Here is a 22561-nt window from a genome sequence, read left to right as displayed (position 1 = left end):
TCAGAACCTAGGTGAGCTGATTGGTAAACCTCAGCAGTTGTAAGCAGTTGTGAGTGTGCTGTTAGCTCTCTCTTATATTCTGGGTACAAGACCATTGGCCGTACTGGTTAGTTGCAGGGGCTTTTGTTTTGTTTAGTGACTGACTTTCTCATGAGTGAAAATGTGAACAATGTGGCAGGGAGAGTGTGCCTTCACCAGATGTTTATGGGTGTTTTATCTTGTTTGTTTATTTCTTCCAGTTTTATTGAGATATAACTGACATACAGCACTGTGTAAGGTGTATTGCATATTGATTTGACTAATATACATTTTGAAATGGTTACCACAATAAGTTTGGGAACATCCATCATCTTATATAGATACAAAATTAAAGAAATAGAGTTTTTTCCTTGTGATGAGAACTCTTAGTATTTGTCTCTTAACCACTTTAATATATATAACACAGAGCAGTGTTAATTATACTCTGTGTGTGTGTGTGTGTATCATGTTGTGTATTATATCCCTAGCACTTATTTATCTTAAAACTGGGAGTTTGCACCTTTTGACCACTTTCATATAATTCCCCCTCCCCTGACCCCTTGCTTCTTATAACAACAAATCTGCTATCTTTTTCTATGAGTTTTGTTTATGTTTGAAGTATAATTGACCTATAACACTATGTTAGTTCCTGTCATACAACATAGATTTCTGTAAATTTAAAAATGCTCACCATGATAAGTCTAGTTACCACCTGTTATGTGGGTGCTTTATCTTCAGAGTACGATTGGCAGCATGATGAGCATCTATAGTGAAGCCGGTGATTTCGGGAACATCTTTGTGACTGGAAAGATTGCCTTTTCTCTGAAGTACGAGCAGCAAACACAGGCTCTGGTCATTCACGTGAAGGAGTGCCAACAGTTGGCCTATGCTGATGAAGCCAAGAAGCGCTCAAATCCGTGAGTGCTTCTGGACCCTGCCCAGTGCTTGGAGATGATCAGACCCCAACATCTCTCTGGGCACCCTTGAACCAAAGCTCTCACTTCCTGGGCAGACAGGGAGGTGTGATTGAGAGTGGTTAGGGGAGATGTGGGAAAGGGGCCAGGATTAGGAAAATCCAAGAATGGTGTGTAGCAGAGGGCTTGATGTGATATTTTCACTTCATAATGGCATATGTATATGGAAGACAGGGAAGTGAGAAGCAGGTTTCCAAAAAGACAGCCAATGACTCAGTATTCTCCTTGGCTTCTAGATATGTGAAGGCTTATCTTCTGCCAGACAAATCCCGCCAAGGAAAAAGAAAAACCAGCATCAAGCAGGACACTATTAATCCGTTATATGATGAGATCCTCAGAGTAAGTATCTAGAGTCTGAGAGGATAGAACTTGTTCTGTCTTGTGTGCTGAGCTGTAGCAATTCCTCTACTATATGGCTGGTCAACATGGTTTTCAGCGGCCATGTCTGTGTTTGAGGATACACTGTGGGCATCTGTTCACATCCTGACTTCTCAGCAAACAAAGCTGGTTTGATTTTCTTGGATTCTGGTGAAGTTGGAGGGCCTCGTGGTCGCAAATCTCATTTTAAGGGGTCATTTGTAATCAGGAGTCTCCCTGGCAGTTCTTTTGCATATTCCAGTGTTCCCTCACCCACTGAAGGAAAAATTTATATCCCAGGTCCTCCCCTGGAGTATGGTAGGTTTTTGTGAAGTGGGATAAGTAAAGGCTTTGAGGGATGAAGCTCAAAGTGCTTAGGGACTACAGTGATTTGATCAGGACTATGGACTTTGAGTATGCTTGTTCAGATTTTGGAATAATATTTTTCTGAGAAATTACTGTGAACTAATCATCTTGGGTGTCTCCTTTCCTTTCACAGTATGAAATCCCAGAATCTCTCTTGGCCCAGAGGACTTTGCAATTCTCGGTGTGGCATCATGGTCGTTTTGGCAGAAACACTTTTCTTGGAGAGGCAGAGGTCCAGATGGATTCCTGGAAGCTTGATAAGAAACTGGATCATTGTCTCCCTTTACATGGAAAGGTAGTCTGCTTTAACAGCTCCTTATAGAGTTTGCATCTGAGGTAGAATTATCTGCAGTGACTTCTGTAGAACAGTTTTGATTGTAGTTTGTGGAGTTCTCACGCCCCCTGCTGGGGTTTCCTAGTTTAACAGTAATTTCAGATGCTCTTGGATGGCAAGTGTCAGTAATCTCTTCTGTTACAAGCCAGGTGAACGATGAAGCCGTGGTTCCCCTTTGAAGTCTTTCATATATATGTGTGTCAAGCTTTGCTTCCTCATCTTCTAGAGTCTGGGTGTATCCTAACATTCTGACTTGTGCCTTTTCTCCAAGCTAACCTTTTGGATGTATCCTAATCTGTGCTGGTTTTCAAAACTGCCCTTTTCACTACAGAAATGGGAAGTAAACCAATTCATGGAGCTCCACTTCCCGTGCTCTTTGTCATACAAGCCAGGGGAAGTATTACTTTGGAGATGGAATCCCAGGGGAGAGTGTAGCACAGTGTGTAATATTACCTGGGATCTGAGTGTGGACCTGGATTTGAGTCCAGACACTGTGATTTGACAGCTAAGTAAATTACCTAACTTAAAAACTAACTTAGGTAAGTCACCTAAATTCTGTGGGCCTTAGTTTCTTCATCTATAAAGTGGAAATGATGATAATATTCTCTTCTGCTGGATCGTATACAGAGTACCAATCAGTGCCTGGCACATAAAAGATGTTCAGTAGGTTACTGTCATTCAGGTTAAGATGAAATTGCTAAAACAGAGTTAGGACTTCTTGATTATCAGAACTTTTCAGTGGCAAGATTCTTCTGTAAAACTTTTTTATTTTTTTTAATTTCTTTTTTAAATTTTATTTTGTTTTTTAACTTTACAATATTGTATTCGTTTTGCCATATATCAACATGAATCTGCCACAGGTATACACGTGTTCCCCATCCTGAACCGTCCTCCCTCCTCCCTCCCCGTACCATCCCTCTGGGTCGTCCCAGTGCACCAGCCCCAAGCATTAGCATTTTCAATGCTAAAAATAGTTCATGGTAGATAGAATAACTTGGGAAAGATAGACATAGAAGTAGTAGTAGTGACTGCTTCTAAAAAGAGAAACTGAAGTAGGAGGGTGATTTAGTTTTCTCTATATGCCTTTTTATAACATTTGAAATTTTTACCATGTCTACATATATTGCTTATCAAGAACATTAAGAATAAAAGGATTTATGTGTACATGGTTCAAAATTAAAACAATATCAGTTCAGTTCAGTTGCTCAGCCGTGTCCGACTCTTTGTGACCCCATGAACCGCAGCACGCCAGGCCTCCCTGTCCATCACCAACTCCCGGAGTTCACCCAAACCCATGTCCATTGAGTCAGTGATGCCATCCAACCATCTCATCCTCTGTCGTCCCCTTCTCCTCCTGCCCTCAATCTTTCCCAGCATCAGGGTCTTTTCCAATGAGTCAGCTCTTCACATCAGGTGTCCTAAGTATTGGAGTTTCAACTTCAACATCAGTCCTTTCAATGAACACCCAGGACTGATCTCCTTTAGGATGGACTGGTTGGATCTCCTTGCAGTCCAAGGGACTCTCAAAAGTCTTATCCAACACCACAGTTCAAAAGCATCAATTCTTTGGTGCTCAGCTTTTTTTATAGTCCAACTCTCACATCCATACATGACCACTGGAAAAACCATAGCCTTGACTAGACGGACCTTTGTTGGCAAAGTAATGTCTCTGCTTTTGAATATGCTATCTAGGATGGTCATAACTTTCCTTCCAAGGAGTAACCGTCATTTAATTTCATGGCTGCAATCACCATCTGCAGTGATTTTGGAGCCCAGAAAAATAAAGTCAGCCACTGTTTCCACTGTTTCCCCATCTATTTCCCATGAAGTGATGGGACCGGATGCCATGATCTTCGTTTTCTGAATGTTGAGCTTTTAGGCCAACTTTTTTCACTCTCGTCTTTCACTTTCATCAAGAGGCTCTTTAGTTCTTCACTTTCTGCCATAAGGGTGGTATCATCTGCATATCTGAGGTTATTGATATTTCTCCCGGCAATCTTGATTCCAGGTTTTGCTTCTTCCAGCCCAGCATTTCTTATGATGTTCTCTGCATATAAGTTAAACTAAGTAGGGTGACAATATGCAGCCTTGATGTACTCCTTTTCCTATTTGGAACCAGTCTGTTCCATGTCCAGTTCTAACTGTTGCTTCGTGACCTGCATACAGATTTCTCAAGAGGCAGGTCAGGTGGTCTGGTATTCCCATCTCTTTCAGAATTTTCCAGAGTTTATTGTGATCCATACAGTCAAAGGCTTTGGCATAGTCAATAAAGCAGAAATAGATGTTTTTCTGGAACTCTCTTGCTTTTTTGATGATCTGACGGATGTTGGCAGTTTGATCTCTGGTTCTTCTGCCTTTTCTAAAACCAGCTGGAACATCTGGAAGTTCACAGTTCAGTTATTGCTGAAGCCTGGCTTGGAGAATTTTAAGCATCACTTTACTAGCGTGTGTGATGAGTGCAACTGTGGGGTAGTCTGAGCATTCTTTGGCATTGCCTTTCTTTGGGATAGGAATGAAAACTGACCTTTTCCAGTCCTGTGGCCACTGCTGAGTTTTCCAAATTTGCTGGCATATTGAGTGCAGCACTTTCACAGCATCATCTTTCAGGATTTAAAAGAGCTCAACTGGAATTCCATCACCTCCACTAGCTTTCTTCATAGTGATGCTTCGTAAGGCCCACTTGACTTCACATTCCAGGATGTCTAGCTCTAGGTGAGTGATCACACCATCGTGATTATCTGGGTCGTGAAGATCTTTTTTGTACAGTTCTTCTGTGTATTCTTGCCACCTCTTCTTAATATCTTCTGCTTCAGTTAGGTCCATACCATTTCTGTCCTTTATTGAGCCCATCTTTGCATGAAATGTTCTCTTGGTATCTCTAATTTTCTTGAAGAGATCTCTAGTCTTTCCTATTCTATTGTTTTCCTCTATTTCTTTGCATTGATAGCTGAGGAAGTCTTTCTTATCTCTCCTTGCTATTTGGAACTCTGCATTCAAATGGGTATATCTTTCCTTTTCTCCTTTGCTTTTCGCTTCTCTTCTTTTCACAGCTATTTGTATGGCCTCCTCAGACAGCTGTTTTGCTGTTTTGCATTTCTTTTTCTTGGGGATGGTCTTGATTCCTGTCTCCTCTACAGTGTCATGAACCTCCATCCATAGTTCATCAGGCACTCTGTCTATCAGATCTAATCCCTTAAATGTTTTTCTCACTGCTACTGTATAGTCATAAGGGATTTGATTTAGGTCATACCTGAATGGTCTAGTGGTTTTCTCCACTTTCTTCAATTTCAGTCTGAATTTGACAATAAGGAGTTCATGATCTGAGCCACAGTCAGCTCCCTGTCATGTTTTTGCTGACTGTATAGAGCTTCTGCATCTTTGGCTACAAAGAATATAATCAGTCTGATTTCTGTGTTGACCATCTGGTGGTGTCCATGTATAGAGTCTTCTTTTGTGTTGTGGAAAGAGGGTGTTTGCTATGACCAGTGCGTTCTCTTGGCCAAACTCTATTAGCCTTTGCCCTGCTTCATTCTGTATTCCAAGGCCAAATTTGCCTGTTACTCCAGGTGTTTCTTGACTTCCTGCTTTTGCATTCCAGTCCCCTATAATGTAAAGGGGCATCTCTTTTGGGTGTTAGTTCTAGAAGGTCTTGTAGGTCTTCACAGAACTGTTCAACTCCAGCTTCTTCAGTGTTACTGGTTGGGGCATAGACTTGGATTCCTGTGATATTGAATGGTTTGCCTTGGAAACAAACAGAGATCATTCTGTTGTTTTTGATATTGCATAAAACAATATAGAAGTATATAAAAAGAAAAGTAGGTTAGAACTATTATCAACTACTTGAATATCTTTATAGAAATTTTGTATTAAGCAGCACAGATATATAAATATGGATTTAAAATTTTCCTTTTTACACAAATGAGCTCTTCTCATTGTGTGTATATATATCTTGATTTTTTTCATTTAACACTTTGTCATTTATCATGGACATTTTTCTATGCCATCACTACAGGTTTATCTCATTTTAATTGCTGGATAGTATTCTTCGTGTGGGCTTCCCTGGTGACTCAGATGATAAAGAATGTACCTGCCGTGCAGGATACCTGGTTTCAATCCCTGAGTCCAGAAGATCCCGCGGAGAAGGGGATGGCTACCTATTCCAGTATTCTTGCCTGGAGAATCCCAGGAACAGATGAGCCTGGTGGGCTACAGTCCATGGGGTTGTATAGAGTGGGACACATCTGAGTGACTAAGGACATATAACACATTCTTCGTGTACCTGTATTATATTTACAGTTTCCTCACTGATGGGCATTTAATTTTTTGCCTCTATTTTTCTCTGTTAAAACTATGGTATACTATATCTAGTCCGTCTTTTGTGAGTGTAACTGTAGGAGAAATTTCTGGTGGTGGAATTGCTGAGTCAAAGGAAATGAACATTCGATATTTTGAAGCTACTGCCCTCCAAAAATATAGTAACACTATTAAAAATCTCCCTTTAAGTACTAATAAAAATTGGAAAGCCATTATAATAAAACTATAGCATATTATTAGAAATTTAGAATTTCTTAAGCATTTGGCGTATAAGTCATTCTCTCAAGGGCCTACAGTTGATACAATTATAATGGAAATGTCATTGTAAACTGTCATGAACTACTGCCAGCAAAGAATGCCTTCCATCAAAAGAAAAACCTGCACTGAAATGGAACTGTTTGCTCTTTGAAATTATTTTGAGCCAGAATGAAAATGTGCTTTTGAAACAAATATGCCAATTATGCCAATTTCCAGCTAAGGTTAAACCCTAATTTTTTAGAGTCCACTGAAGCTCACAATCTAGAGACTAACAAATAGTATAGATATTTTATAAATAACAAAAAGACCACTCCAGTATTGCATATTTATTTTAACTGAAAACATTCTCCATTTTTTGTCTCTGATTTTTCTTTTTTTTCTTGCCCTAGTGATCCGTTTGCTCCCATTCAGTTTTCTCTTCCTGGCATCCACCTCCCTATCCTTCTATGTCTCTTTCATCCATTACACTGCTGTGCATTCTTGGTACATGGTACAATTTTCCAGACTGATGGGGATTATGCCTTCCTTGTATTGCTATACTCAGAGCTGAGGCCCTATGTTAGAGGAGCCCCTGTGAACACAGGCAGTGAATGAGCACCTCTGATCTGCACCAGCTCATGCTCTGGATTCCAAGGCATAAGGAGCACAGCCATGCCAAGACAGCCAGCAGAATGAAACCATCCTGCTCCTCATGGCCACTTACTGCTCATACTACCTGACACCCACTCATTCCCTCTTGCATTCATCCAGGAAATATTTGTAGAGCACCTATATATGCTAGGTACATTGCTAAGTGTCAGGCATGCTAGGATGAACAATGATAAAAACACTTTATTCCTGTCTCCTGGCGTTTAGATTCTAGTGGTAGAGAGAGTCATTAACCAAAACTAACATAAAGTTAAAATTGTGGCATATTCAAATCTTAGTAACAAAGTTTCACCGAGCCCTCAAATATCTGCAAGCTCTCTTTTAAAAAAAGACTTCTGATCTTTGAAAATCATACAAGTGATACTTGCCTTTCTCATTAAAAAAACACTATAGATACATAGAGAGTAAAAAGTGAAAGCCGTTTTTCCTTTCCCCATTCTACTCCCCTCTTTAGAAGATACAAGTGATAAAAGGAATCCAAATTGGAAAAGAAGAAGTAAAACTCTCACTGTTTGCAGATGACATGATCCTTTACATAGAAAACCCTAAAGACTCCACCAGAAAATTACTAGAACTAATCAATGATTATAGTAAAGTTGCAGGATATAAAATCAACACACAGAAATCCCTTGCATTCCTATACACTAATAATGAGAAAACTGAAAGAGAAATTAAGGAAACAATTCCATTCACCATTGCAACGGAAAGAATAAAATACTTAGGAATATATCTACCTAAAGAAACTAAAGACCTATACATAGAAAACTATAAAACACTGGTGAAAGAAATCAAAGAGGACACTAATAGATGGAGAAATATACCATGTTCATAGATTGGAAGAATCAATATGGTGAAAATGAGTATACTACCCAAAGCAATTTATAGATTCAATGCAATCCCTATCAAGCTACCAACGGTATTCTTCACAGAGCTAGAACAAATAATTTCACAATTTGTATGAAAATACAAAAAACCTCAAATAGCCAAAGTGATCTTGAGAAAGAAGAATGGAACTGGAGGAATCAACCTACCTGACTTCAGGCTCTATTACAAAGCCACAGTTATCAAGACAGTATGGTACTGGCACAAAGACAGAAATATTGATCAATGGAACAAAATAGAAAGCCCAGAGATAAATCCACGCACATATGGACACCTTATCTTTGACAAAGGAGGCAAGAATATATAATGGATTAAAGACAATCTCTTTAACAAGTGGTGCTGGGAACTCTGGTCAACCACTTGTAAAAGAATGAAACTAGACCACTTTCTAACACCATACACAAAAATAAACTCAAAATGGATTAAAGATCTAAACGTAAGACCAGAAACTATAAAACTCCTAGAAGAGAACATAGGCAAAACACTCTCCGACATACATCACAGCAGGATCCTCTATGACCCACCTCCCAGAATATTGGAAATAAAAGCAAAAATAAACAAATGGGACCTAATTAAACTTAAAAGCTTCTGCACAACAAAGGAAACTATTAGCAAGGTGAAAAGGCAGCCTTCAAAATGGGAGAAAATAATAGCAAATGAAGCAACTGACAAACAACTAATCTCAAAAAATATACAAGCAACTCCTACAGCTCAACTCCAGAAAAATAAATGACCCAATAAAAAAATGGGCCAAAGAACTAAATAGACATTTCTCCAAAGAAGACATACAGATGGCTAACAAACACATGAAAAGATGCTTAACATCACTCATTATCAGAGAAATGCAAATCAAAATCACTATGAGGTACCATTTCACGCCAGTCAGAATGGCTGCAATCCAAAAGTCTACAAGCAATAAATGCTGGAGAGGGTGTGGAGAAAAGGGAACCCTCTTACACTGTTGGTGGGAATGCAAACTAGTACAGCCACTATGGAGAACAGTGTGGAGATTCCTTAAAAGACTGGAAATAGAACTGCCTTATGATCCAGCAACCCCACTGCTGGGCATACACACTGAGGAAACCAGAGGGGAAAGAGACACGTGTACCCCAATGTTCATCGCAGCACTATTTATAATAGCCAGGACATGGAAGCAACCTAGATGTCCATCAGCAGATGAATGGATAAGAAAGCAGTGGTACATATACACAATGGAGTATTACTCAGCCATTAAAAAGAATACATTTGAATCAGTTCTAATGAGATGGATGAAACTGGAACCTATTATACAGAGTGAGGTAAGCCAGAAAGAAAAACACCAATACAGTATACTAACGCATATATATGGAATTTAGAAAGATGGTAACAATAACCCTGTGTACGAGACAGCAAAAGAGACACCGATGTATAGATCAGTCTTATGGACTCTGTGGGAGAGGGAGAGGGTGGGGAGATTTGGGAAAATAGCATTGAAACATGTATAATATCATGTATGAAACGAGTCGCCAGTCCAGGTTCGATGCACGGTACTGGATGCTTGGGGCTGGTGCACTGAGATGACCCAGAGGGAGGGTAGGGGAGGGAGGAGGGAGGAGGGTTCAGGATGGGGAACGCGGGTATACCTGTGGCGGATTCATTTCGATATTTGGCAAAACTAATACAATATTGTAAAGTTTAAAAATAAAATAAAATTAAAAAAAATAGAAGATACAAGTGTTAAGTTTGTATCTTTCTGGGTTTTTCTATGCAGTGTAACATAGTGCTTAAAAGCATGGATTTGAGAGCCAGTCTGTCTGAGTTTGAATCCTGGCTCTGCCAATTACTATGTGACCCTGGGCAAGTTACTTAACATCTCTGTTCCTCTGTTCCATAATCTGTAAAGTGGGGGTAATTGTACTCATGTCATAGGGAGTATCTTGAGGATTAAACAAGATGATATACTTAAAATACTATAACAATACCTGGCAGATATAGTAAGTACTGTATGAGTGATAATGATAATAATCATTATTAGCATATATATATATATATTCACATATACAAATAAGAATATGTTTTAATATAAGTGCGATACTTTTTCTGCATCTTGCTTTGTTGACTTAACAGTACATCTTGGAATCTTTCCCTGTTAGCGTGTAGAGATTCACGGCATCCTTTTTGAGGATCACATGCCATATGCCATACAAGGGCATTAAAATCACTCATTTAACCTTTCCTATATTGATTGACATTTAGATTGTTTCCACTTTGGGGCTATCACTAACAATGTTGGTAACAAGATTCTCCATCATGGTGTCGGTCCCACGTCATTTTGTATGGCAGCCTTGCTTGAAGACCTTCAAGGGTATTTGGAATCTAGTAACAGTATCCCCATAGTAGCAAAACAGTCAGCATCACAGAAGACTCTTTGTTAGTTCTTGTGCAGCTCCTTCTGAAGAAACTGCCTAGAATCCTGTGGCTTCCATGGCCTAGGGATCCAGGATGGTATTCATAAGGAGGAGGATAATTTTATGTTGTGAAGCTCTTCTTGAGGATAATTTTAGAATTGCCTCCGTGAGAGGTCTCAACAGTCTGAATAGCCCAGCCTGACCTGTTGGGTTTCCCTGTGTTTCAGATCAGTGCTGAGTCCTCAACTAGCTTGCCAGCACACAAAGGCGAGTTGGTGGTTTCATTGAAATATATCCCAGCCTCCAAACTCCCCGTTGGAAGTGACCGGAAAAAGAGTAAGTTTTCTTTGGGGCCTTGGATTTAACTCTTAGTTTTCTGCACCTGATCTGTGCAAGGTTGGTGCTGGCTAGTGGCTAGCACTATTGGAGAGACCAGATTATGATTCACACTGGATCGTCTTCTAAGGAAGATTTCTGTAGTAAGTAAGCCATTTCTTTTTTTCAACCAGAAGGGAATGCCTTCAAGTTGAAATTATTTTTTTGTTTTATCTTTTTTTGATGCCATTAAACTAACTTGGTCTTGGTCCAGCTCTAGAAGCCTACTAAGAGGTCAGAACAGAACAGAAACTTCAGGACTGAGAGAAGGTGGTTGGAAAGGGCGGTGTATAAGTATAAGGGACAGGAAGTTGAAGGCTGAGGAAGAGTAACTCAACACACCAAGCACTGTACTAGTGACTGTGGATATGTAGGTGAATAAGACATGATTTTTGCCCTCCCTTGCACAGCTTATTTTAGAAAGAATGACAGTCATCTGCTCAAAGAACACAGATACAGGAGTGATGAATTCTGTCTGGTTGTATTTGGGAGAGTTTTAAAGAGGAAGTAATGATGATATTTGACTTAAGACTTTACCAGGCAGAAAAGGAAGAGAATGGGGTGAGAAGAACACTTTCTAAGAAGAGGAGATAGCAGGAGCAAAGGGTTGAAAAAAGCATGGTAAATGTGAGGTGATGTGTGACTGTGAGGCAGTTAACTTCTTAGTTAAGTGGGGCTGGAGTTCTGGTATATAGATGTGGGAGTGGAGATGGAATTGTTGATGGGGTTGGAGCCTGGCTATAAAGGGCCATGGACGTAATGGTAAGAAGTTGAACTTGATGCTTTGGCAATGCAAGAAAATCAAGAAATTTAAAGAAAAATTTCTTAAAAAGTTACTTGCAGCAAGGTCTAATCTATAGGATTTGGGGAAGTCAGTGAGATTTCCAAGGAGGGTGTGCAGGATGACTAGAGAAGAGAGGCAAGGAGAGAACCATGAGGAACAATTTAAAGTATGAAGAGGGGGAAGAGAAGCCAGTGAGGTAGAGGCTTATCAGAAGAGAGCCATGCTGGAAGAGAGCTTGAAGAAGGGAGCAAGGGTTGTCAACAGTATTGAAATACCTACTGGCCTGTCAGGCCCAATGAGAAGACACAACTCCTCGGCATTAGATTACATTTTCAGTGGATCTCAGTGGAAGTAGAAGCCAGATTTCACTAGAAACTAGGCTGAGTGAATGAGGCAAAGAAGTAGAAGCGATGCATGTGGACTCTATTTTCTAGGAAAATTGATGGTGAAAGAAAAGAGAACAATGGAGGAGAGCTTGAAAAGGAGATAGGGTGAAGGGAAATATTCTTTCAAAAGAATTTTTTAAAAGCAGAAGTGAGATTAGCATCTATTTAGACTGAAAGGAATGGAACTAGTAGAGAATGAGATATTAAAATGCGAGCTGGGGGTTGAAATTGATGATGCCTGATGAGTCTTGATGCCATGGGGATGGGATCCAGAACAGAAGTGGAGGAGTTTTCTTTTTTCCATCATTCAACAAATATCAGGCAACTTTATTTCTCTATGCCTCAATCTTCTCGTGTAAAATGAGGACAGTGATAGTCTATATCTCATATAATTGTTTTGAGGAATAAATGCTTAATGTAGAATATGGCACATAGCCAGTTTTCAGTAAGCCTTTATTGCTATTTTTATTATGACTTGAGTGCCTGTTGCTCACTGTCAGGCACTGTGCTGGGTACTGCAAATACAAGGCAGGTGTGGTCCGCTTATCATGGAGCTAGCTGTCTTCAGGAACCAGGAAAGAAAGTGCTATGTAGATAAAGCTTGAGAGAAACGTGAAGGTATAAGAACTCATTTGCTTTGGCTGATATCCCTTCCAGGTAAAGGTGGGGAAGGGGGAGAGCTCCAGGTGTGGATCAAAGAAGCCAAGAACCTGACAGCTGCCAAATTAGGAGGGACTTCAGACAGCTTTGTAAAGGGGTGAGTCCATGGACCAGCACCAAATTAACCGGTTTCAGGACATGAGAGCTCAGAGAGGAATCTAGCTAAACCTTTCTCTGTGGATATTATCCCTGTGTGTCCTGCCACCTCCAGCAGCCAACTTTGTTCTTGAAATTAGGTAATGGCCCAACCTCCACTACTCTGTTGGCACTGGTTGGAGCTCAGTTTGGACTGGGCTGCAGTGCTGATTTCCAAAAAGGAGAGTGGTGGACAGTTAGATCCAACTTTTCCTTTGTTATAGATTTGTGTTCTTAATCCTGAATAAAAATCTGCATTCCTTGACTGTCAAGATGGGAACTCAGGACTTTGTTCCCCACAGTATTTAAGCAATGCCAGCTTTCCCCAAGTTACAGTTCACCCCCATTGACTTCAGTTCTCTAGCAAATATGAAATCATGTTTGGCAATGCCTATGCTTATTACAGTGCCAACATTTTGGCTACCTGATGTGAACAGCCAGCTCATTGGAAAAGACCTTGATGCTGGGAAAGATTGAAGGCAGGAGAAGAAGAGGGTGATAGAGGATGAGATGGTTAGATAGCATCACCGATTCAGTGCAGATGAATTTGAGTGAACTCCAGGAGATGGGGAAGGACAGGGAAGCCTGGCGTGCTGCAGTCCACAGGGTCGCAGAGTCGGACATGACTTGGCAACTGAACAACAAGAATTGCTTATTACTGTTGCTTTTTACTAAAGAGGACTTTGCCCAATAGAGGTGGAGCCAGATATTCAAAACACATTTTTGGTGGAGTATAGACAACAGCTCCCTAATAACATTGTGTTAATTTTCTCTCCAGGTTAAAGGCATTGAATCAGGTGAATGATCTAGTGGAGGTGGTAGGAACTGTGCTTCCTCAGATTCAAAGTAGGGAGTATGTGTTCTTGGATCCCAGTTTTGACTCACTTTCCTGGGCTAGGCCGGTGGGAGAGGAAAGGGGAATTTAGAGAGATGTTGCCAGCTTTGAGTAGGTTGTTGACTCCTCCACACTGTCTGCCAGATACCTCCTTCCCCTGAGGAACAAGGCCAGTAAGCGTAAAACTCCTGTGGTGAAGAAGACTCTGAATCCCCACTATAACCATACATTTGTCTACAATGGTGTGAGGCTGGAAGATCTCCAACACATGTGCCTGGAACTGACTGTGTGGGACCGGGAGCCCCTGGCCAGCAATGACTTCCTGGGTGGGGTCAGGCTGAGTGTCGGCACAGGTGAGAGCTTCTTCCCTCACCCTCACTGTCTTTAGGGCCTCTTAGATATTTCACTCTGAATAGACCCATCCCTCTCCCTGCATGGGCTTCCCTGGTGGCTCAGATAGTAAAGAATCTGCCCATAATGCAGGAGACACAAGTTCAGTTCCTGGGTTTGGAAGATCCCCTGGAGGAGAACATGGCAACCCACTCCAGTGTTCATGCCTGGAGAATCCCCATGGACAGAGGAGCCTGGTGGGCTACAGTCCACGGGGTCACAAAGAGTCAGACACGACTGAGCCACCTTCACTGCATAGCTCCTCCCTGCATAGCTCCTCTATGTCAAGAGTTGTCTTCTTTCCTTTCAGTGAACATTCAGACAGGATTTACTGAGTGCCTACTATGTGCAGGGCTGGAGGGAGGCCAAGCTCATACACTGTCAGGTGTACAGATAAACGGTACCCTGAATGCCCAGAAATGCCATCAGCTTCCCACCAAAAACATCCCCAAATGTCCCTATATCTGTACCTCTGATTTCCACCTTCCATCCTGTTATATAAAAGAAGGGGTCCTTCCTAGCAAAGGCCAAGCTCTGTCCAAGTGTTCTAGATCACAACACCCTCACCTTCTCAGTGACCTTTCTTCTGGAATCTCCTGTGTCTCCTGTCTGATCAGTTTTATTCTCTCTACCTCCCTATTGGAGGTGAATGTCAATATGCTCTGGTATTTCTAGTCTTAATAAACAGAAACAAACCTTCTCCTGAGCCCACGTCCCCCCTCTAATCCCTGAAAAAGAGTCATCCCCATGTCCTCATGTCTTCTTTAGTCTTCAGTCCATTGTGATCCCACTTCTGTCCCACCACTCCACTGAGAAACTGCTTGTGTCAAAATTTTGTTTTCATCATTCTAGAATTTTCATGCTATTTAACATAGCTAATCACTCCCTTTTTCTTGAAATAACTTAGCTTCTGTTGACACCACACTTTTCTCTGGGGCATCCTCATTCTCTAGCCAAACTTGGAATATTGGTGGTTCTCAAGGCTTAGTCTTGAACACTTTTTTCTGTCGCTACAGTCTGCATTCCTGTGACTGTGAATATTACTTGTATATTGTTAATTCATACAAAGTATTTAACACAAAGCATGTAGAATGACGTTCTTACAAATGTAAGCCGGTTCATGTCAGTCCCCTGCTTCAAACCCTTCAGGAGCTCCTACTGTACTTAGAAAACAACCCAAAGTTCTCACCATGCCAAGAGGCCCCTGTGTGATCTGGACCCTCTGTTCATTTCTTATCTGTCCTGTAACACTGCTTGCTCGCTGTGCTCTAAACATGGTGACTAGCTTTCTGTTCTCCAAATATACCAAGTTTCTCCCCACTTTATAACCTCTGCAATTAGTGTTCCCTCTGTCTGGAAGGGCTGCTTCCTTTCTATCCTTCAGCTCCTGACTCAAATATCTCCTTCTCAGAGGGGCCCAAAGACCACTTCATCTAAGGGAGACCCTGATCTAGGCACTACAAATCACTCTGTTTATTCGCTTTATGATGCTTATCTCACTCTTGTTGGTTTACTTCTGTATTTTCTTTTTTAGTTTATTTTTTTATTATCATTTTAATATAAATTTATTTATTTTAATTGCAGGTTATCTATTCAAACATAAGCTGCCTGCAGGCAGAACTTTTTCTGTATTATTCACACTGTACCTCCAGAGCCTGGAAGAGTACTTAGTACACAGTAGCCACTTGATAAATGTTTCCTGAATGAATGAATGTACAAGAGAATAGAAATGAAGCCCCATATGATCCAAACTTTAAGCCTGGAGTCTACAGCTAGAAAATAAAAGTGTTCAGCTCTCTTCCTTCCTTCCTCCCTCACCCTCTCTGTCTCCTTCCTCCCTCCTTCCTTCCTCTCTCCCTCTTTCTTCCTTTCTTCCTCCCTTCCCTGCATTCCCCTCCTCTCCCTTTCCATCATAAGTCAACTTGGCAGTAACAGAATGGCCCTAGCTGTAATAGCCTTAGAATAAGAGGTCTTGAGCTACCGTGTGCCATTTGGAGCCCTCTTTTATCAACTTTAAGTCTCTTGATGGAATCTCAGGAGCAGAGAAATATGGCAGTGCAGAGTCAACAGGGAGATGTTCCCAGAACACTGTCCCCATTAGCCCATCTTCATATCACACTGTCTTTTATGGGATACTGCCCTTAATGCATAACCCATCTTCCCTGGTGGGCTGAGGAGTGGGATCTCTGTTCAGCCTCCTCTGGTGTTTTTCCTCAGGGATCAGTAACGGGGAAGTGGTGGACTGGATGGACTCGACTGGGGAAGAAGTGAGCCTGTGGCAGAAGATGCGACAGTACCCAGGGTCTTGGGCCGAAGGGACTCTGCAACTCCGTTCCTCAATGGCCAAGCAGAAGCTGGGCTTGTGAGCCCTGTCCTGCTCTGCAGGTCCATCCCTGTCCAGGGCAAGTCAGAGGAAGCGAAGAAACCAAGGGCGAAGATTTATAATTTGTGTGTGTGTGTGTGTGTGTGTGTGTGTGTGTGTGTGATGTATGTGTGTGTATATAAATGTGTATTTCTACAGATCTCATTATGCTAGAGTGATGTAGACTTCCCCTTTTTAAAGCAGGCTTAAGAATAAGGGTCTCTTCAAAATATTTTTATTTGTGCATTAACTACTATATATTTTCAGAATCCATGATTCTTACATCTTTATGAGATTTAATTAATTTATCTTTTAAAACAACTTTTTAATCGCCTGTCTTGCTATCCTGGTTCCTCCTTCCACAGGAAGCCCTGGCTGCCTTTGGCACTTGTACTGGTCTGTGTTTCAGGGTGTGCCTGGTCTGAGGCCAAGGCTCTGGGAAGCAGGGGTGGTTTACTAAAGACAGAAGAAGATTGGAGAGAGGTGACTGGGTCCCTTCTTTCTTCACCGCTTTATGCTTTTCACTCCATTTCTACCTTGACACATTTCTGAAACTTGGCTTTTAACTCTTGTTTGGAGCAGTTTCTGCCTTGCTTGGGTCTAATAGTTTTCCTGGAAATGCTGAGAAGATGTCTAAGTTGCTTCCAGTTCTGAACACCTTCCCTAGACCTCTGCAGGACCCTTATAATAGAGTTGCTTTAGAAGAGCACTTTAATTAGATAATGGCCTTTGGACTAGGTCACAGGCATGCACAGTACAGGCTTCTCAGTGGTCCCAAAGGACCAGCAATGGAGCATCTCTAAGCCCGTGCTGATTCTTTGCATTTTAAACTGATATAGCAGTCGTTAGAAAGCTCCTATGGAGAAGGCAATGGCACCCCACTCCAGTACTCTTGCCTGGAAAATCCCATGGACAGAGGAGCCTAGTAGGCTGCAGTCCATGAAGTCGCTAAGAGTTGGATATGACTGAGCACTGAACTGAACTGTTATATCAGCCTGAATAGCCAGCTATGGTCTAAACCAGTCCAGTGTTTTCTCTGTGCTGGGCGCTGTTAGTGTCCAAGAGAGTGTGTTCAGAGAACACAGCTTTTCTGACCTCTTTCTTGAAGTGGTTTCAGTTCCTATTTTTTTCTCTTGTTTCCCAAAGTTGACCTAGATGTAACCTGGGTGTGGTGGGCTGAAACCTTCCTAAGAAGGGTCTATTGACCTAAGGTTTATTTTCTGAAACCCACTGTCCCAAACTGACCTTTTAATTCTCACAATTGTACCTTCCCAAAGTCATCTGTAAAGGGAATCTATACTGGAGAAGAAGTTCCTTTCAGTAGAGTCAGATGCCAGCTGCCTGTCCTATGAGGCTGTGGGATTGAGGGTGGATACTGTGGTTTCTGTTGTATGTGTGAAGTGAACAAAATAGTATTTGGTGTGGATTAGTATTGTACTGGAAAGCATAACTTGGGATCCTGGACTGTCACTTGCTCCTTTGTTCTCCATCCCCCCTGAAATGTCTGTGTGCTTCAATAAAACTTTCTTCCTTGTCAAGTGTTTGCATTCCCTAGTTCTCTAGACACTTTTGTCTCTGATGTCCTGACTTTGTTGTTGCTTTTCACATGGTTTGAAGGATAAGAACCAAAGTGACAAATGCCCTTCCCTAAGCATCATTTGCTGACTCAAAGAAAATTTCCCTCTCCCCACATTACTGCCCGATACCTCCTCTGAGGTCTGATGCATTGATCTGTGTTTGGTATATAGGGAGAGAATGAGAACCCACCTTAGAAGTGCCAATGCTTGTCTTTCTCTAAAGTATCAAAGGAACCCCTCCTTTAGTTTTGTAGCCACCCCCACCCCATCTCTGCAGCTTCAGGGAGGAGAGAAAAGTACACAGGGGAGGAAAGACATCCTCTGCTGTTTCTTTCTGGATCTTTTACTTTCTCTAAAAGGAGGGGCCTTTTCTATCACTCCTACTTCCACTATTTAGTTTTGAGAGATAAATAACCCAGATGCCTAGTGACCCATCTCAAAAATAAAGCTCTGGGTTTCCGGGTAAAGCCCAAGTGATTCTTGATCTCTTGTACAAAAGGGAATGAAAATATATTGAAAGCCTCTTGGGTACAAAGCTTTCTGCTAGGCGTATGTTATTTCCCTAATTTCTCCAAGTCCTTATTGAAAGGTTGCTGCTATGAGCTGTGAACCACGCTATGATTTTTGGCCTCTGGAGGAGAGGAATTCGATCCGGGGCCAGTGATGAGGCTTGATTGCTCAGAGATTTTTGTGTAATAAAGTTTTATTAAAGTGTAAAAGAGATAGAGAAAGCTTCTGACATAGACATCAGAAGGGGACAGAAAGAGTGCCCCCTTGCTAGTTTTTAACAAGGAATTACATACCTATTAGCAAGCTGCAAAACTGAGAGAGTTGCACCAGGCCCCTCACCCACAACGTGCATTTTGAGATAGCATTGACATGAGGTGAATCATCCATGACCATAAAACAGTTGACAGGAATCTTGAAGAAAGGCAGTTCAGTTCAGTTACTCAGTAGTGTCTGACTCTTTGCAACCCCATGGATTGCAGCACACCAGGCTTCCCTGTCCATCACCAACTCCCAGAGCTTGCTCAAACTCCTGTCTATCAAGTTGGTGATGCCATCCAGCCATCTCATCCTCTGTTGTTCCCTTCTCCTCCTGCCCCCAATCCCTCCCAGCATCAGAGTCTTTTCCAATGAGTCAACTCCTCGCATGAGGTGGCCAAAGTACTGGAGTTTCAGCTTTAGAATCAGTCCTTCCAAAGAACACCCAGGACTGATCTCCTTTAGAATGGACTGGTTGGATCTCCTTGCAGTCCAAGGGAGTTTCAAGAGTCTTCTCCAACACCACAGTTCAAAAGCATCAATTCATTGGTGCTCAGCCTTCTTTATGGTTCAACTCTCACATCCATACATGATTTCTAGAAAAACCATAGCTTGACTAGATTTCCAAGCAAATACATAGTTCATTAACATAGCTTAAGAAAGACATTTCCATGAGAAAATGCATTGGTTAGCTCAAGGTTTGAGATGAAGTTAAGTTCAAGCAGAACCAGGTGTCACCATTACAACACATTAATAAATAAATCAAAAAAAAAAAGAGAAAAGAAAAAAATCTCTGCCACTTCTAGTTTTATTTCCTCCTGCCACTTGGGGACCTCTGGCCTCCCTACTGAGGCTGTGCAAAGGAAAGGAAAACTTTCCTTTGCACAGGTGAGGAAAGTCCACCAACTCTCAGGCAGTAGGGTGGGGATGTGAATCAAGGTCTGACTCTGCTGGAACATGCTGCCTCCTGTGAAGATGATATGCATGTCAGGGGCCAAGATTTGAAGGAAGGGATGGCTCTTCTGAAATATCTCAAAGGAGTTTTGCTCACAGGGCAGAACAGTTAGAATGCTTTGATGTTACCTAGTCAGCAGACTGATGGAATATCGTGTGTGTGTGTGTGTGTGTGTGTGTAGGCCCTAGAGGGTTGGGTCTAGTAACCCCTTTGGGTCTGGCTGGCAATCTGACTCCACTGTGTCTCCTTCCCCTATTTTAAGGAGTTAGAATTTCCTGACTAATAATCCAAAGGAAGTAACAGTAAAATTTGACTGAAAAAAAGCAAAATTAATTTGTTTTGAATACGCAATAAAGTGAAACAAAACAAAAGCTCCTGAATTTTTTTAAGCTAGAGGAGCATTTATATAGAGAATCAGGCCCAGGTGGGAACTCTGCTTGAGAGGCCATAGGCCTCCTTGGGTTTTCACTCAGGCCTTTGACCCTCTGGCGTGCCCTGGCTTGCCACATGGAGCATGAGTGATAAAGACAAAGAAGGCATTAATTTTACCTGATGTACAATCTTTGCCTTTGGAGCCACAGACCCTGTCTGACCGGAGATTTCCCACATTGACTCACTATATTTTGCCTTCTGCCCATAACTTGCTTCCTGCCTTTCAGAGCTCCTGTATTTCCCGGGAGGGAAAAGGGACCTTTGTGCTCCAAGTTTGATCATTTGCTATTTGTCCAATTCTACCCAGAAACTGCCTTTTAATTTTTCATTTTTAAAATGATTTTCACTAACCGGCTCAGTAGAATAGATGCTCTATGACTCACCACTGCAGCCATAGGTCATGGACATTCAATTTCCATTCCATCATTCTGCTTGAGACAGTGAGTTTTCTTGGGTCGAGAGCTTTTCTTTTCCCTCTTTCCTCCTGGGCAAACTCTGAGTTTTCCATCTGAGTGGAATTACAAAAGATGAAAACTTCTCCTTGCTTAGAGTTTTCAGCTGTCTTTAAATGAAAAGTAGAAAGAGAAACAGAAACAGTATAGCACCCTGTTTAGGAACAATGGCTCTGGAGCTAGGCCATTTTGGTTTAAATCCTGACTCTGCCACTTGTGAGCTCAGTGATGTTTGGCAAGTTTCCTGACCTCTCTGTGCTTCCACATCTGAGCTGTGTGATCTTAGGCAAGTTGCCTAACCTCTCTGTGCTTCCACATCTGAGCTATGTGATCTTTGGCAAGTTGCATAACCTACCTGGGCTTCCACTTAAAAGCTGTGTGATCTTAGGCAAGTTGACTAACCTCTCTGTGCTTCCATATCTAAGCTGTGTGACCTTAGGCAAGTTACCTAAATCTCTGCTTCCATATCTCAGCTGTGTGGTTTTATGCAAGCTGCTTAACCCATCTGTGTTTCCACTTAAGAGCTGTGTGATCTTAGGCATGTTGCCTGACCTCTCTGGGCTTCTACATCTGAGCTGTGTCATCTTAGGCAAGTTCCCTGACTTCTCTGTGCTTAACTTCTGAGCTGTGTGATTTTAGGGGAGTTGCCTAACCTCTTTGTGCTTCCACTTCTGAGCTGTGTTATCTTAGACAATTTGCTTGACCACTCTGTGCTTCCATATCTCAGCAGTATGATCTTAGGTAAGTTGTGTAACCTCTCTGTGATGCCATAGGTGAGCTGTGTGATCTTAGGCAAGTTGCCTGACCTCTCTGTGCTTCTAACTTTTGAGCTGTTTGGTCTTAGCAAGTAGCCTTACATCTCTGTGCTTGCACTTCTGAGCTGTGTAATCTTAGACAAGATGCTTAACTTCTCTGTGCTTCCACTTCAAAGCTCTGTACTTAGGCAAGTTGCCTGACCTCTCTGTGCTTCCACTTCTGAGCTGTGTGATGTTCGGAAAGTTGCCTGACCTCTCTGCTTCCATTTCTTTCTTTTTTTTTTTCACCATTTTAATTTTATTTTATTTTTAAACTTTACAATATTGTATTAGTTTTGCCAAATATCGAAATGAATCCGCCACAGGTATACATGTGTTCCCCATCCTGAACACTCCTCCCTCCTCCCTCCCCATACCATCCCTCTGGGTCGTCCCAGTGCACCAGCCCCAAGCATCCAGTATCGTGCATCGAACCTGGACTGGTGACTTGTTTCATACATGATATTATACATGTTTCAATGCCATTCTCCCAAATCTTTCCACCCTCTCCCTCTCCCACAGAGTCCATAAGACTGTTCTATACATCAGTGTCTCTTTTGCTGTCTCGTACACAGGGTTATTGTTACCATCTTTCTAAATTCCATATATATGTGTTAGTATACTGTATTGGTGTTTTTCTTTCTGGCTTACTTCACTCTATATACTAGGCTCCAGTTTCATCCACCTCATTAGAACTGATTCAAATGTATTCTTTTTAATGGCTGAGTAATACTCCATTGTGTATATGTACCACAGCTTTCTTATCCATTCATCTGCTGATGGACATCTAGGTTGCTTCCATGTCCTGGCTATTATTAATAGTGCTGCGATGAACATTGGGGTACATGTGTTTCTTTCCCTTCTGGTTTCCTCAGTGTGTATGTCCAGCAGTGGGATTGCTGGATCATAAGGCAGTTCTATTTCCAGTCTGCTTCCATTTCTGAGCTGTGTGTTCCAAGGCAAGTTGCCTGACCTCTCTGTGCTTCTACTTATAAGCTGTGTAATCATAGGCAAGTTGAGGGACCTCTTGTGCTCCATATCTGAGCTGTGTTCAGTTCAGTTCAGTCACTCAGTCCTGTTCCAGTCTTTGAGACCCCGTAGGCTGCAGCACACCAGGCTTC

General features: G+C 41.8%; 1 protein-coding gene across 5 annotated transcripts in view; it reads left to right on the top strand.

Annotated features, from left to right (window-relative positions):
* The window catches only part of SYTL4 (synaptotagmin like 4), a 66928-nt gene extending 48925 nt beyond the window's left edge, over positions 1–18003 (top strand). For 4 of the 5 annotated variants that reach the window (XM_027535277.1, XM_027535276.1, XM_027535278.1 and 1 more), the window contains 7 exons: positions 757–935; positions 1229–1331; positions 1849–2010; positions 10766–10874; positions 12741–12840; positions 13858–14066; positions 16321–18003. In XM_027535277.1, the coding sequence (XP_027391078.1) occupies positions 757–935; positions 1229–1331; positions 1849–2010; positions 10766–10874; positions 12741–12840; positions 13858–14066; positions 16321–16469 (1011 nt within the window). In that variant the 3' untranslated portion in view covers positions 16470–18003. The other variant, XM_027535280.1, reaches the window with a different exon arrangement.
* Positions 18004–22561: the final 4558 nt, after the last annotated feature.

The sequence above is a fragment of the Bos indicus x Bos taurus genome, chromosome X, assembly GCF_003369695.1.
Source record: "Bos indicus x Bos taurus breed Angus x Brahman F1 hybrid chromosome X, Bos_hybrid_MaternalHap_v2.0, whole genome shotgun sequence".
NCBI classification, from domain to species: domain Eukaryota; kingdom Metazoa; phylum Chordata; class Mammalia; order Artiodactyla; family Bovidae; genus Bos; species Bos indicus x Bos taurus.
Note: the sequence above shows the minus strand (reverse complement) of the source record. Positions and strands in the feature narration are given on the sequence as shown.